The sequence below is a fragment of the Tribolium madens genome, unplaced genomic scaffold, assembly GCF_015345945.1.
Source record: "Tribolium madens isolate multiple individuals breed KSU strain unplaced genomic scaffold, Tmad_KSU_1.1 Scaffold_91;HRSCAF=231;Tcas5.2_LG7, whole genome shotgun sequence".
Lineage (NCBI taxonomy): Eukaryota > Metazoa > Arthropoda > Insecta > Coleoptera > Tenebrionidae > Tribolium > Tribolium madens.
The window spans coordinates 7,122,874-7,141,058 of NW_025401063.1; the positions used below are offsets into that span (position 1 = coordinate 7,122,874).

Genomic DNA, 18,185 nt, shown 5'->3' on the forward strand with positions numbered 1-18,185 from the left:
AATATGACGATTACTAGCCTATTGAAGGTTGGGAAACACATCATTAAATCTCATGAGGAGTAATAATATTGCTTCTCTTGGGCGGTAATATGCAGGATAGCCAACATTAAAAAAAATATAGGGAATTTTTTCTTTCAAATTGTCAAGTTACGCATAATATTTTGCTAAATTGCTTTTGTAGCAGTTTCTCTTACTTCTGGGGGAATACACTGACCCATTTCGACGATTTTAAGTCAGATTCACACATTATTTCAATATTTTCTTTGACATTTCTGAAATGTCAAAAATTAAACCCCATTTGGATGGACCTCAACTTTGTTAGAATTTTATTTTACTCAAATTTGACTGAAAATAATGTGATTGTGAATAAAATAGCGTACAAACCTCGCTTGTAATGTACTATTGATTACTTTCAGGGTGATGGTAGTTTTTTGTTTTTGAAATTTTTAAACTGCAATTACTCAAAACCATAAATTTCAAGTTTTTTAGTTGTTGTAAAGGGACGATATATTAATATGAAATTTTTTGTCCGTGTCGTTTAAAATCCTATTTACTATTTTATTTTCTTATACAAAAACTGTACGAAATTTTTTTTTATTTATTTTTGGCGTATTTTACATTACCTACTTAAAACTGATTTTTTTTATGTAAATTAAATGATACGATTTTCTTTTAACGTCCGACTTTTGACATTTTTGACAGTTTCAACCCTCAAATGTTGACATTTTCAAAATTAGAAAATTCATTTTTTTATAAATATGGTAATTTAATACGTTGAAAAACGTTGTATCTACCACGTGCTGTTAAAGACCATAACGACCTCGATCATTATGGTCTTGTTAACAGCCATATAATACGCAAATAACTATAATGAATGACAAAGGTATATGTTGTAACAGTAGATTAAGTTCTATGTACACACAATATCAATGAAAACTTCGAATGTTGTTCCAATAAAGTGTTGTTGAGTTGGAGTAATAACAAATGCGCAGTAGGTAGTGTAGGTACATAGTAGAAAGTCAGTGTCAAAAAAATCAGCAGTTCTGTGCTCGGCATTTATCAACCATTCATCTTCATATCAAGTCACGCATGATAAAATTAATGAGTAGTAAATATGACAAATTTCTTCTTAATTAAAGACGTAATGGCGTCAAGAGTAAAATCTTCTTGTAAAATAATGAGTGAGGTCACATATTAAATTCCGAAAATTTAATATCTAAATAAGACAATATAGGATTTAATGGTGGCACAACTAGACTGCAACACGGCCGTAACATTGCTCATAAACAACAATGCACGCGAATATAACAAATAGAACACAGTATCATATCATAAACGGCTAATATAACCGGCATGGCATTCGCCAAATTGCAACAAAACTACTTGGCAATACCTGCCATCAAAACTCACTTCCCGGAGTTATTACGGCATAAAACACGGCTCTAAACTGCACTCCGCACATGCATTTCCCCCACCGCCCAAGTCGTAAATGATATACCCTTTGCCCCCTCCAAGCCATGCCAATGCAACTCACTTCACTTGGCCGATGCAAGACTGACAGTCCGCGATAAGGTTGCACTATAACGCATATGTAAACGCACTCGAAACGTCCCGCGCGAAGAGGACCTGTTGCGCTCTCCCAGTGGTGTGCTGTGAGTGCCCCCTTATGGAGTAACATGTCCTCTGACAGCCAAGATTTTGACTCGAAGATGGACGTCAACGCTTCCAGCACGTCCGCCTCCCCCAGGACGCCCCCCAACTGCGCCCGCTGTCGCAACCACCGGCTCAAGATCGCCCTCAAGGGCCACAAGCGGTACTGCAAGTACCGCACTTGCAAGTGTGAAAAATGCCGCTTGACCACTGAGCGCCAGAGGGTGATGGCCATGCAGACGGCTCTCCGAAGGGCCCAGGCCCAGGACGAGGCCATGCTCAGGAACGGCAGCGCCCTCGACCCCACCATCATGCAGGTGCCCCAGAAGAGTCCCTCGCCCATCCACACCATCGAGAGGAGCTTGGACTGCGACTCCTCGGCCTCCTCGCAATGCTCCAATCCGCCGCCCATCATCCGAAAGATGACTCCGGTTCCTGCTGTGCCCTCGAGTACTTCCGTCAACATTGGGACGATCGGTGAGTGATATGCAAAGTTGAGCGATTTGGATGATTTGAGTGGGAAGTTTATTCCGAGCTGCGTGCGAGGGAGATAAACGAGATTAAATCGTCCCGCTTGACACTTTACATGCAGAAGCAGGCGCGCATAAATACTTACCACGTGCTAATTTGCAACGAGATGCTCACCTAACTTATTATTTTAAGATACATTCAGGCAAGTCAGAATCCTTTGCAGGAATGCTGTTGTAACTGAAAGATTCGCTTTTCGAGCTTTTGTTAATTAAAGTGTACCGGTTTTGGGAATATTGCAGTAACCGGTCAACGTGATTATGCCGCTGGGCTATAAAATTAGCTATTGATTTATTCATTTTTATTATTGGTTAAAATATAGGTGGTCTCTTCTTTTTCAGCTCTTTCTTTATCATATCTTAATTTGTTTGAGTGCAGATATCACGCACTTAGGAATTTCTGCTTTTGTTAAAAAAATTATTTAGTTGCAACAAAATAGACATAATGTTGGTTAAAAATATCATTAACAAAATAATACAATACATTTTTAGTTATAATTGTCTCATTTTGTAACAGTTGGGCGTTGATAAATAGGCGTGCAATTTGTTGTAATTAAATGGTCTCCAAGAGTTTTAGTTATTTTTAGCTACAAAATAGTATTATTAGTATTATTAAGTTTGCCAAATCTTAACTAAATATGAGAGAATACAGAATAAATTCAAAATATCTAATTAAATGTCTTTTGCTACAATTTTTCTATCCGACTTTTTAAAGAATATCAAGTTATTTGCAATACTTTTTAATTGGGGAGATACTGTTGTAGGTAGTTTATACATGAAGTGGTGTTTTTTGTCTGTGCTTTCTATACAAATACTCGTAGTTTATGAGGGATAATGCTTATTATTTGAGAATCCGAATTTAGAATTCTAGTTATAATTTATAAATATGTATGTAACAAGATTTCAATAGAAAATATGTGGAGCTATAACCATCCACCCAAACCAGTGGCGCACCCGAGACTATTATAAAACTACATATTAATATAAAATGAAAACTATCATTTTTTACGCATACATATTCATACGTTTACAACATTCATAAAGAAACAAAAATCTTTAAATTGTACATACTCGTATTTTGCCAATTAGATAATTATTATGTTATGTAGGCTTTTTGCCCACTTCCAATTTTTTTCTGGGTGCGTCTCTGACTTAAACGAAGCTAAACCATAATTAAATTTTTGTCTATAGAATTATTTACAAGTAAAGTCAAATTTCTTCACAAAAACGCAAGAACTATTTTTTTTCAAAATAAATTAGTTTCGGCTCAACGAAAGATAAACACAATAATAAAGTTGCCCTGAAGACGAACCTGAGTACGGTCTTGCCTATTTTCAGATTTAGGGGATGATAACTTATCAGCGGCGGAGGTTTATAGAAGGAGCTGTTGGAATTTTTTTTAATGATATGATATAATGATAATAAATAAATAGTTAAAATAGATATTTGTTTCACTAATGTATAAAGATTTCTGAACATAATGTCGATAAGAGCTCCACAATGCGTAATTTAAAACATAAAATAATTTTATTCTTCGACACTGTCAAAATTTACGGTTTTTCTCCCGTGTAAGGAAGTTTTGACAACTGTTTGGCATTTCTCAATACAAAACGTCAAATTATTTTTAACAGATTTAAAGCAAGTTCAAGCCTTGTTGGCTCTAATTCGAAAAATAAAATGTTGTATTCCACTCGTTTGAGTGTAAATCGGACGCTTTATTCCACGTCGTGGATGGTAAACCACTCGTTACACTCGTGGTTTAAAAATCCACTCAGTCAAATAAAGAGTCCGATTTACACTGAAACTCGTCGAATAAATAACTATTAATTATTTATTTTGTTTTTATTTTTTATTTTCATTATTTGTTTTTTATTTTAATCTTAATTGTCAGTAGTTTTTAATAAATATAAATTCCACATATTTAATTTTTTCTAAACAACTAAATGAATTTTCTACATTTGAACGTCTTTCGGTAGATTTTGTTTCAACATGTTTATCTTTCGTTGAGCCGAGTTTACTAAAATATGAAATAAATATTGGATTTTATTTATACCAAAAGTCGGTGCTGAAGGAAACTACCTAAAAATATTCTTTTGCTGAAATAGTTTGAATACATAGCAATAATTAACACAAAGTTACTATCTATGAATGTATTAATTTATCAAGAAACTAAATTGCTTAGAATTAAACTGCCACGTGTGGATAAGGTTTTGACTACTGATATTAGAAAATGTTTTATCTCTATGGATGAACAGAATTAATACTTAGATAAAACTTTATAAAAAAATTAATATGTAATATCTGTTATAAAAATGACGACTATAATTTTTCTTTCTGGAAAAAAATATAGAATTAAATTTGGATGCTGTTTTATATTTATTCTTGAATATAAGGAAAGTTTTGTATACAAGTTAGTTTAATTGTATACATTTAGTTTTACTGTAAAAATTAAAAGTCTGATATTTCCTATCTTAATAAGGTTATATGTTAGGAGGGCATCGCGAATTATTAATTATTTTGGTAACTTTTATAACACAGTAATAAAAATGAATAATGATGTACTTTTTCGACGTTTAAAACTGGGTAATTACAATTACAAACATGATCAATTCTAAATTAAAATATTTAAATATTCAAATACATATTTATGACGGGTCATTTGACTATTTTTTTCTGCACGTGTAGTGTCACTATTTTTTAACAATGTTCAGACTCTTTTTTATTTTTACCTTAAAGTTAGCAATATCAAAATATGGATATTCTTATCTTTGTATGTAAATGCACATTCCTTTCATTGTTTACATATACATATATTTTATAATTATGTATAAAGATTTTATTATCTCAAATAATCTAATTTGTGTTCTAAGTGTTCTGATCTTTTGACATTAATGCACAGTTGTTGTTTCCTGTATCTAAATTCGTCTCAATAGTTGCATCAATATTTAGAGATTGTAAAAAATCGCAAATAGTTGTTGCATTTGCCATTAAGATTATATTTTTACTGCATATTAAAGCCATAAACTAAATAAATGTGCATAATTAAAACATTTTGCATTGTATTCTTTGAAACTATTTGTGGGCGATCAAAATTACGTTTGTGAATTGTGCTTATTCACATTGTATTTAATGTTTATAACAATAGTACTTCACATATGTGGTTATTTGAAAGTTTAATTTTTTGTGACAATGAAAAAATTTGATTTGTGTTTTTAACTTATGCTACCAACATTTGAGGTTTATGAATTTTCTCGTACACATAGCTTGTAATTTTCCATTTAATTTCTATATTTAATAAGTAGTTGTCTAACAAATACATGGTGAATATAAGCAAAATGGGTATTTTTTTATGTCTAACAATAATATATTTAAACTAAACATTGTATACAATGATACTCGTAATTCAAAATATCTTTATTGCTATTAGTAAATAGTTTCATTGGAAACGATGCTAAGTCAAAACATGAATAAAAAAACAAGTATGATTTTTATTAATAAAATAAGACAATTTTTTATGTGGGAAACCAACTTTCTTATCTAACATTTAATAAACCGTTTAAACAAAACTGGAGAAGAAAAAGTTGATATTAAAGATGCCACTATTAAATAAAATCAGACGACGCCATCGTTTTTTTTTGTGCTTTTATTCAAGAGGTAATTAAATATATCGTTAATTATTTAATATATGAAATTGATACCATAATTAGTCTTCATAATTTTATGAAAATGTAATGCTTATAGCTTGTTGACGACTGAGAAACCCCTTATAATTAAAAGCTCGTTTAAGTCTATGTTGATAATGAGACCTAGCATAGTTTTCTTTATTTCCTTCACAATATTCAAACCATTTGCCACAAAAGATCAAAAGGTAGATAACAAGTATCTGAGGCTCATTTTTTTCGTCTACTACAGAAACAGAAAGTGAGGTTAACGAAGTGTTAGGCGGCGCGGCGGTTCCCACTGTTAATATAAAAGTCAAGTTGAACAACTTATTCTTGTAAACATTTTCACCTAAAGTGTCACCATTATGACAGATTTATTGAAATAATGCACTTAGAATTGCTAAAAAGCTGTTTGTGAAAACAGATTTATCTTAGTGGTTTTAAAAGCTCTCTTTTTTCACACACATGTTTGGATGTATTTATTATAATTTTTCAAAGTTCTAATTCTACAGTTGTTACTAGTACTTGTACAACTTGTCTTAAATAAATATTAATAAAAGTATAGCAATCCGTAGCTCGTAGCTGTTAACGTGTTTGCCGAATGAATGTGACGTGACATTGCTGATGATAATATATGGAATATATATTTTGATATTTCTTTGAAGGGAAAGAAAACCTGATGAATATTGCAGTACATGTAACAATTATGTTTTTTATGATTACTGCATTTTCTTACTAAAAAGTTGACAAGTTATTAAGAAGTCATATGTCTAATTAGTTTTTCATATTTTATACAATTGTATAAATGATACAAATGAAAATATGGTTTGTGTTTATACTTTTCTAAATTTTTATTTTTTCATGTTATCGTATTTATTTGCGAAACGTTATTCAAGAAAGTTGTTCTAACGGTGTTGTCTGACTTTTAGACAGACCTTGTACTTTTTTCTTTTATACTAACGGTCTTTTTAATTACTCACTCGTACATTTGTATCCCTACAATTCATGGTGCATTTTTAAGGAAATTAATTTCGTCAAGTGTATCCAATTATTTAAAACAAAATTACATGTTTAGTTTGTTTTCTCGGGAAGCAGGACTTTAAGGTAAATATATGACATGTTTCATTGAATCTTCAACGTTTTATAAACGATTTTATTCCAATTTATATGGATTTTACAATCTGCTCAATAATTTTGTCATAAAAATTGCTAGTTTGTAACTTTACGAACAAGTGGTCGCAATTTAATTTTTTTGGTTTAATCATTACTACTTGTGTTCTATTCAGTTAGATGCACTCTTCGTTGTTTCAGCCGTCTAATTGAAATTAAAGCTAACTGATCGCACGTAATCGAGTTTGACTTGGGCTAAGATAAGCATTAATTGAGTTACATGGGATATTGAAACTACCCTAAGGTTTTGGGCAGTTATTTTTATGGATGTTGTAGTTTCCACAGACTAAAAATAACATTCTTTTTCTATAAGGTATTTTCCTCAAACGTAAAAAATAAAGACCAAACTAATGTAAACTGTTCGCCAGGATTTATCTCATTTTATTTAGGCGTGCCTGATTCATTGAAACAAATGTGATGTTGATACTGAGTAATAAGTATTGAAACCCAAATTGTAGAGCATTATCAATGAATGGATTTTCTCCACTTTGTTACAGCTTTGGCCTTGTCCAGGAATACGTATTTATTACTTCTTGTTATTATGTGTATATTATTTGAATGTTTTGTTTCTGAGAAGTTATTATCTGGCGCCATTTGCGATATTTTGGTTGTTGCTTTAGTAAGCATTCGAAGAACTGCATAAAACGGCCGCAATAAGCAACGCTTTGTCCAAAAGTAAAACTAGACTAATCAGTAAATGATTAATTCTCCATACAAAATGAGCAAAATTACATTTCTATTGTCTAAAGTGTGACAAATATGTTAATGAAAGCCGCAGCCATTGCTTCTCTTATAATTCTTAATTGATTCTTGTATTAGAATTCAATTTATGGGTTATTTAATACTTATTTTTGAGTTACAGCAGAGACTTATAATAACTGGAAAAAGTTATTATATTTTTAATACGTCACTACCTGGCGTAACATAATTTAAATATTCATTGTAAATGTCTTTTCTATAAACAGAGGAAGAGGTAATGGTGTTGAAGAAGTTGTTTTTAAAGTTTACCACTTTTTTTGACTACATGACCACCTGCAGCGGCTATTAAAATTACCATAACCACGTTTAAATTCACCTTAGTGTCTATTAACCTACGTTCATAATCTTTAATCAAGACTTAATAATATATAAATAACCTTAAGCGACACTTCTTAAACTTTTTACGTCACAAAAACGTTTCTAAACTTCCTTTATTGTTCCTGAAACAAATTCAGTCTTACCAAATTACAACTTATCTAGTTCTGCAATTTCTCTTCGAATATTTAATTTTTAAAGAGATTATACCTACACCACATTGCTTTTGTTGGATAAATATTTATGCAACATAAATTCGCTGGCGTTGAGATAAGTCACCTTGTGCCAACATTGATATTATTTAGTCTAGCGACATTTTTCTCACGCATATCCACTAAAACTAACTTGGGTGCATGGTTGGAAACATACTAAACGTGATGTAAATAACTTATTGTATTACGATGTGATTGATCAAAAGTAATTTGGTCTTGTATTTTAGCCATGTTTACGGCATTGCAGGGGTAACTAGCCACCCACCAGGCCGAAGAATAATGTGAATTTAAATTTTTCGTTATTTAAATTATGAGAAAAATTTTGTAAAGCTCGAGTAATCTGTAATGGAAAAATTAATAGAGCAATTTTAGGATTTTAATCAAAATTAAAAGTATGTAAATTGTGAAAAATTATTGGGTTTGTTGCAAAAAATAGTCGACTATTACATTGAAAGGTCACGCTACATAAGTTGCACGCAAATTATATGACAATGAGTGGTTATTTCGCTTATGTGATCATGTCTCGAATTTTAGTTTGTTAGGAATATAATTTCGGTTTTTAATACAAAAATTTGGAAATCAATTCTTCTTTATCGAATAAATTATACAGGTGTGCTCAAGGGGTGTATTAACTTACTTCTGGTAAGGTGTATCAACATTAAGAACATAAATTGTGGATGCTAAATAAATATCTCTGTATTTAATCGTAATAACTAATTTCGTAACACCGATAGCTTTTTAAGTGATATAATTATTGATTTCTGGTTGATAAAATTTATCCAAATTAACTGTACTCGTATTATACTTTAGTATACTATTATACAATAGTCTATTAAGTTCAATGTTTTTATTTTTAAATGGATTAATAAAAATAGAAATGGATTTGGCTACGGGGATTTGGCGAAACTGTTTTCTATTTCGCATTCAGTACATAAGAAAATCTTATCTTTGTACGTATGTATTTTTGTCATCATAACTGCACAATTTATAGTGCCATTTAGAAAATCAAAGATTATTTTTTAATTGAGGTCATCAATGCTATAATGAATGGCTTTTTAGCATAAAAATTAAATAATTTATGTATAATGTTTATGGAATTACTTTGAGTTTGTTTATGGCGTATCTCGGAGTTATCTCAATTTAGTATTTTAATGCACTCACTATTATACCTATTATTTAAAGATTATCTCGAATTTTAAACCACTTGTTTATAAACGTATGAATGGGTAGAGAAAACTGAACTCAAATCACTTATTTAAAAAGAATATAACAAGTCGGTTAATTTTAGTTCAAATTGCTTATGATTCATAAACTGAAGTTGAGTTTAAAAGTCGATAAGTTTGTTTGTGACTATTTTGGCGTTAAATCAATTTTTACTAAAGGGCACACATTTAATTTTGCACGTTTAAATGTTTTTTTTTTTCAATAGTGGGAAAAAATACTCGTTAAATTTTTATGCCAATATGTTTAATTTGATATTCATAATACGTGTACAACATTCGTTTATGTCAGAAATTGCTTTAATATTATTGATACTATAAAGTTTTAGTAATAAAATACTCTCATAAACACTATGCTGAATTAAATATGGATGTCAGTATCAGTTGTGGATATCACAATGGAATGATACTTTTAATGATTTAAAATAACTGCGCTAACAATTGTTGGTTAGTTTGTCTTAAGTAGAATATGTCGATAAATATGTTATAAGTACTATAAGAAGTGCAGAGTCAAGGAATCTTCAATTTGTAATAAAAACTTTTACCTTCACGCAGATGCTGTGCTTACAAATGGTGGTATTATACCAAATGAAAATTCATTTAAACAGTAAAATGCAGAGTTAACGTCGTGGAGTAGTGTAATGGAAATTTCATTGAAGGACAATTTATCTGGTTCGTCAAGTATCAAAGATAATTTTGATTGTCCAGTAATTAATTTAACAATTTTTATTAAGATTCCACACCAATTTGGTTGTCTTACACATTCCCGCACTTGAGAGGTTGTTAGTATCACATCGTTGCATATCTAGTGAAAGGCGCCTTGTGCTATTATTAATTTCAAATTCTTGGATAGCAGTGCATATTAGTAAACTTGTAGCGACTATTCATTAATCAAGTTATTTTTTTTCTTTCTGGGGAAGGTCTTTCGGGAAATGAACTAAAATTCTTATGATATGAAAATGATTTAAATTAAATAAAAAAAAACATAAATTGTAATGATGTTAACAACCAATTCAGAAATTTGATCGCAAATTGTTGGCCAAGTTCCTTACGAGTATATCACATATCATTGCCTACCATTGAAACAGTTTCACACGTTACAACAGTTAACATTTGATCGATGACTCTTATCTACAGTATTGAATCAATTGTTGTTGATATCCGAATCTCAAGTCTTATTAATGTGGGGTCATCAGTCATCACTCCTCAGTGTAGTAACCAATATGAACTTAGTGGCAGATTTTTTCTTCTGACAACATGTACTTTATTTTTTTCTACAAGTTTATAAAATAATCGATTTGCAAGTTCTTGCTATATAAAAGATTCAATAGCAATAGTATTGCTATTTAAATTACAAAAATTAGTGTAGAAAATTACGTAAGCTTTCTTTTCTTGACTTTTGATTCTTCAGTGAAGAAGGAATTTTCAACTATGAAAGTGACTGTCTAGTAAGGAGAAGAGATATAAATTTTAATTTAATTTAAAATATTATGCATTTAATTTGTTAAATATATAATATAGTAAGCTCTGTTGCTCAACCGGAATAGCATTAGATAAAGGTTTATTTAACTTTTGATTCTTTTGCATTATTTTTTTTTATTTATTTATTCATTAATTTGTATATTGTTTTTAAATAATATGAAAAACCGTAATCCTTAGGAAAAATAGTTTATATTGTAAGTAAGTACAGAGCGGATTGTATTCGTTCCAAAAGTTTTCTTTTTGACCAATCCCATCGACTGCTCGTTTCCCGATACTTCACCAGGACCGTTTCTCGCGACTTCCGTGCTCCTCGTTAGATTTTGACCTTCTCCGAAAAATCCACAACAAGTTATATGTTGTATTACAGAAGTTACTTTAAATTCCTCTTCATTTATCTATTTTATTTCATCAGCTGAGCTTTGAAATTGCGTTAAACTCTTTGTTGGGAAATTACAAATTGGCTCAGGTTAATCGTCCTCCACAACGCTGCTCCTCTTTTACCTTCTCGATTTTTTGCTTAATTTTATGAAGTCATGATCATGACAAGCAATAAAATTATCTAAAGACGTTTTTTGGCCCTATTTTTTTTCGTAAACTTTGACACTTGTCATAAACTTTTATCGTCCATAAGAATAAAGTGATAATATTTTGGGCGTCTTTGTCGACATCAGGTTCGCTTTATTTTCGTTCATCCCTCATTCGGCGAGTTCGGTCGATCTTTTACGACCGGTTCTCACCCTACTGACTATAAAATGACGTCACGGGACTAAAGACACTTGAAAAAATGCAACCATAAAAGTCTCGCATACATGAATCAAGAATTACTAGTCGAAACTGTGAGTTATGATCGTTAATATCTTTTCATGGTTTGTACTAAGGAAACTCAACTTCTCCCCTACTCCACCCTTAGACGAGGTCGTAAAACACAAAATAAAACATAACAAAAGTATCACGCTTGTTCTAATGTGTTTGTCGTCTTGTAATACACGATCGTTGAATTGATGGCTGGCGTTTAGGATTTAATGCCACCAAAAAGATGCTTTATTCTATTCTTAATAACCTAGTAAGTTCTCCACGACTGGACGACATGGACGTATAGGAAGATATAAAAAAATTGCTTATTAAAACTTCCAATAACCATAAATCAGAATTAGTTTCGGAAATTATCATAATTTGATTAGTTCCTGTTTAAATGTTTTTCCTTTGAAGTTGTCAACATTTTATTCATTTGTAAAATACTTTACTATTCGGTATCCTTTGATATATTTATTAACGATCTTGTAATCTGGTGCTTAACCATCACGCGTCTAGCGCAAACAAAAATGTATTTATTTTGAAAAACATAAAATTTGAAAGTTAAAACCGCAGGGAATCTCGATAGTTAACGACATCATTAACAAGCGTCATTCGTTTGTACAAAAAACAGATCGTAAAATTATTTCAATGTTTATGGTCTTAGTTGGTGTGAATTTGGCACTAAGAAAACGTATATAGATGAAAAAAAAAACGTATTTTTGGTATGTAAATGGACTCGTATTATGGGGTGCATTTTACTTTTGTGAAACTCATATTTAGTGAATCAGCCTGTATATTATTATTACGACTTTTTTTTTGTTGGTGTTATTTTGTTGCGGATGCCAGAATTCATGCCAGTAAGTTCATTTCATTTTGAGGATGTCTCTACTATTCCAGTTTAGTTCTCTAACAGTATATCTACAGGGTGTTTGAGGATTGCGAGCAAATATTTTAACCACTAATAGAACTCGGCAAAAGAAGCAACTTTCGTTATTCCAATTTTTGTCGAAAGCATGTCATTTTTGAGTTAAAATTAAAAATAAATTGAGGCTATGCCTATGCCTTAATACGATGTTTGCGTTCATTCATAAGAAAAAACTTTAGAACGTAAACAGCGTAAAGACAAAAAAAATATATCGCTACATTAGGGTAGATCAGTGTCAATGTTAGTGGGTCAATACTTGCTATTATAAAAAATTGCTCGAAATGTGGTCATTCGTTGGCAATACACACTTCTTGTACTCTTCGGGCTAGGGAAGCTTGCGTTCGCACACACAGCCCTTCGAAGGTATAAATTTGAGCTGCGTACACTAATTCACTGATTGTTTCATGTGAACTCCCAAAAAAACACACGTATTTAAATCTGATGACCGCGGTGGTCATTGATGGCGACCAATCCATCTCTAGGGAAAATGATTGTTCAATCCATTGGTGACGACTTTGGCATAATCTGATAAAGCTCCACTTGTAAATACCGCATGTGTCGCCAAGGGCACGTCCTCCACCAGATCGGACAACACATCTTCCAAAAAATCCAGATAAACGGCACTAGTTAAACGTTGAGGTAATATGTGGCGTTTGATTAGTTGGCCATAATGACTTGATTGACAATTTGATTTCAAATCGATGTGCACAATTCACCCGAAAGCGCATTAACGTCTAACTAAACTGACACGTGTAAACAAGTGATAATTTTTTTGGACAAAAAGTTTCCTTTTTTCTGTAAAAAACTTTCACGGTCAACATTCAATACAATTTATTTTCATTGATATTTTTACTTCCAACTAACAAGGACAGACACACTGAACGGCTCGTGAAAATCATAGGGGGGAAATTGCAAAAATAAAATTTGGATACGGAATTCAATTCAATTCGACTTTTCATAACAAATGCTCTTAGTGGTTAAAATATTTGCTTGCAATCCACAAACACCCGGTATAACCTTTAGAACCCAATAATTTCTTTTTGATCTAGATTTTTGGTTTTTCTTCAGCTTGGGTGCGAAAAGTGGTTATTAAATGAATTTCTACCTTGTCTTTTTAGTTTCTAATAATAATAATTGATGGAAACAGTGCGATGTTTATAACACTTTGATTGTAGCTAATGTTGCGTGAAGTTACGCGTCGTCGAAAATATAAATCCAAATCAAAATATACTGGATGTATGATGTGGTTGTGCTCATACAGGAATGTATAATAAAACGGTTCGTTTAAATTCATTTGTAAATTAAAATAATTAAAGACGAATTGTTATTGGCTTGTTGCGACAAAAGTTAAAAATATTACGTCAAGTTTTATGTTGAATTTTATAATGAGAAGATTTTAATTTTAGAAATGTAGAACCAACTCACCTTGTGTTCCTATGGGCGTGATATGAAAAAATAGTTTCTGGATTTTGATCGTCTTCTGAAACTTAAGGTAAAGGTTTTTCTATCAAAGACGAAAAATTATTTTGCAGTTTGTTTCTACTAAAAAAAGTTTTCTACCTGGATTTAGTTTTGAGATTTTGATCAGCGTCCAACAACGATTTGTTTATAAAGGAAGGAACTTTACTGTCGGTCCAGCAATTTCAATACCAAAATAATATTTCGGTTGACTGCGTATTAAAATAAAACGTAAAATGGAATAGATAATAGTGAAAAGCTTGCTAGTTTCAGCGCAATAGTCTGGCAATATAACTTTGCCATTACGATGCGTTCTACTAGATCGACTTTTATGTATTTTTTACGACTAGAAAGCTTTAGAAGCAGGCGGTTGCCTCATCGCTAAGAAATCAGCTTTATCAAAATAGATTGAGTATAGTATAGGGTTGAAATGGCTATAGAAAAATTGTAATGTTTATTTGACAATCTTCTAAAGCCTTGTATTATTTTGCGGTCTATTCACAAAATTTAATGGAGCTTGTGAAGTGGAAGCCACCGGAAGCGCTTAAATTTTTTCGGTTTTGCATATAAGGTTTGCAAGAAAACGGGAAACATTAAATTTTTAATTATTTATTGTGTGTAATATCGATAAGGACGTGGGCATACATAATAAACACAATGTCTCATTGTTGTTGTCAAGAATAAACAATTACACTGTTGATCTTTTGACACCACAATTCATTAATTTTATTGTTTCAATAACATATTAAATAGGGCGCATTTTATTCGCGAGATAAGACTGATGAATGAATCATTTCATCTTATAATAACATCGTACTTTTCAATATTTTTTTTTTCAAAGTTGTAGTAGCAATTAATTTTGTTGGAGATTACATTGTGATGAAAGATTTTTATTGACTGCTAAAACAGTTTAATGTTAATGCACTAGTTAATGTTTAATTCTTTTGTTGCTCTGGTAAATAAACCATTGGTTATACCTACAAAAACAAAGCTATCGATTTTATGGAAACATAATATTTATTGTTTTATTAATCAGTCAACAGTCACAGCTAATTATTTTGCTTCAGATGTTGTTTAGCTGTGACGTCTAAATTTATTTGAAGGGCTAACACATTTATTATAATTTTGTTTAATTTTTATTTAGATGTAGTTTTATTGTAGCTTGTGCCTGGTGAAACACTAAGGTTGTTTTAACATTACGCAAAGTGTCGTTTATTTTAGAGCTGTTGTAAGAACTTGCTTATAGCCCAGTTACGCTAACAAATAGTGTTTTTGTCGTAATGTAATCAGTGGTCGGGTGGTTGCTTTACTAGACGGTTTTGTGTTTAGGGGTAATTAGCTTCTTAATCTGCACCTCGGTAGCGCATCTGTTAAGTGCTCAATGCTTTTAGTGATTGTATTACTAACCTAGGTCAATCGTGATTTTTATTTTACATAATGTATTTTTCACTAAATGTTATTGAAAAAATCAATTTGAAAAGATGTAGGAATGTTGCTTTTAAGTAGTATATTTTTATTGGCACTACACTACATATTAAAGGTGTAAAAACAAATATTTATGAAGATTAGCTGTAGTAAAACCGACGAGTACGTCTGAAACCGCCTTATTTGTCGGTAATGATCATGATTATCAACTAGCATCTAGACAAAATGCATTTGTTTTGTGAAGGTAATAAAATATCTACAACAGTTAAGTGTCTTTCATTATATGAATTAAATTACATGTATGCCTCTCATTGGGTCATTAAGAGTCATGTAAGTCTTATTATTGCTTTTCTCATTTGTTGATTGAATAAAGCACAAACCTACCTGTACTTAAAAAGTTGAAAACATGTTTTCCATTATACAGAACATTAATTTACTTTACGTGTATTGAGTCGCAATTATGCACTAATCACAAATTGGCAGTAATCAACTTTTTGTTCCTGATTTAAACTTTAAAATCAGTCACGAGTCTTATATTAATTTAAGTCGGAGACAACATTTTTTCTTCTGATTATACAAAATGCCTTAGACACAGGTTGTCTTCCTTGGAGTGAAGTGAGATCTAAATAATTATATTGACATAGAAAACCACTTGTTTTGATTAAGTGATTTATTTCGTTTACACTGTCAGTTAATAGAAAAAAATGAAATTTAGCTTAGTTATGCTTAAACGGGAAAATATGACATACTAATTTGATTATTGATTTGATAATTGCTTTAATTACATAATTAAATTTTTAATGTAATTAAGATATCATTAGTAAAAACCAGACATCCCACTTACTTATAAGGGAAACGTAATGATGTGTGAGCTTTTAAAAAAGTTATATGATGATTGATTATTGCAAAAATCGTTTACGAGTATTTTCTTTTTGTCTGATTGGCTACTTTATTTTTATTTTTTTAATTTGTCTCGTAGATTAGCTTCCCGGCTTTATTTTGAATACAGGAAGTGAGCTGTTGCCGATTGTATTGTAATTTTTGAGACAATTAAACACTCAACATTCAACCATCAATATTTTTTGTTAGCGATTATATTCTCGAATTAATGTAACTTGTTTTCCGCAGTTTGGAGTTTCTGGAAAAAATGGACAATGATATTTTTGTAAACAATTGTTTTCCCATCATAAATTTATTATATTTAATAGCGCGGAGCTATGTTTAATGTTGTGTGATTGTGTAGTTGGAGATTGTAGAAATGGTTATGGATGTAATTTTATACTACTGTATGAGATTAAAAATCTGAAATTAATATGTATTAATTTATTCCAACGTTTTTCTTCGCCTAAATAACAGAAAATTTATCAGAAAAATAGACTACTGGTATTACTGACTTTAGCAAGAAACAATCTCAAAGAAGTAAACATATTAACAAGATTTGATTAAGGCTTGTTAATTATTGTCGTTTGTGCTGCAGTTGCCAAAGATACAGGTAATTAAACGTAGCTATGAGCATAAAAGCGCTCGTAAAATCCTTTTATAACACAATATCAAATATAAATGGAAATTGATCAAGTGCATTTACGATCTGACTTTGTGCAACAAAGCAAAAAGTCAATCTGATAGTAGGTGCATAATTTTGGTTATAAATATCACAACAAAAGGATTGTTTTGTCCAACGTGTCGAACAAGATGAACATAAACTTGCTTGCAAGACACAGGACACGTAATTTAATACATAACCGGAGATAAGTTTCTTGTTTAAGACTTTCACGTCTAATACCACCTTTTGTTGTCAACTATAACTATAAAGCACGAGTGTACTTTGCTTGTTCTTATAGCGAAATTCAGTGGCGCTCTTTAAATTATCACGTGTTACTAGCATTCTTAACACGGTTAATATGAAAATTGGATGCTTGTAGCAAATTGTTTCTTGAAATTTGCGTGCTTGTATCTTTCATAAAAGCTTGTCATTCGTGTTCGTTTCGTATGTTTAAAAGACAATTGTTTATCTTCAAGTTTTTTTGTTCCAATCTATTCAATAATGTCAAAATAGTGTTCAAGGAACTAACTCATCGATGGCTACATAAATTCATCTACTTTGTGAGAACAAATATACCAGTTGATTTAAGATTAAGTCCAACCCAACATAATTTATGTATACACATACATACATTAGTGTACAGAGTGTTTCAGAACTTGCACCTCAGAAGTAAATGCCCAAGTAAGATAAGATACCAGGAGTATGGAAAAAATGTTAAAAAAATTCTTACATTTCGTCATCTTACGTGAAGCAGCTTGTATACCTTTATGCTCATGCATACTTTCATGTTTATACTCGTCTCTGTTATAATTGTTTAATATTTTGGAATAAAAATATTGAGAAATAAAAAAATCTCTTTTTGTTGTAGGTAATTTTTCATTGCTGTCTTTATATAATTACACATTTATGTCACCTACATACAACTAAAGAATGAAGATTAACCACTTTTTATAGTCGCAGTAAATAAACAGATTATTTTGTTTATTACATTCACGAACACTTGTTGTTACTTAATTTTCTTAATAGGTTATTTTATTAACGA

The 18,185-nt window shown here is 31.1% G+C and overlaps 1 protein-coding gene across 3 annotated transcripts in view; it reads left to right on the forward strand.

Moving 5' to 3' along the window:
• The first annotated feature begins 1,553 nt into the window (after positions 1–1,553).
• Positions 1,554–18,185, forward strand: part of LOC123012081 (protein doublesex) — a 49,320-nt gene continuing 32,688 nt past the window's right edge. For all 3 annotated transcript variants that reach the window (XR_006413186.1, XM_044409864.1, XM_044409865.1), the window contains exon 1: positions 1,554–2,127. Coding sequence is in view for 2 of the 3 variants with exons in the window: in XM_044409864.1 (XP_044265799.1) it covers positions 1,677–2,127 (451 nt within the window). In the remaining variant the exon portion in view is untranslated. The remainder of the gene's footprint in view (positions 2,128–18,185) is intronic.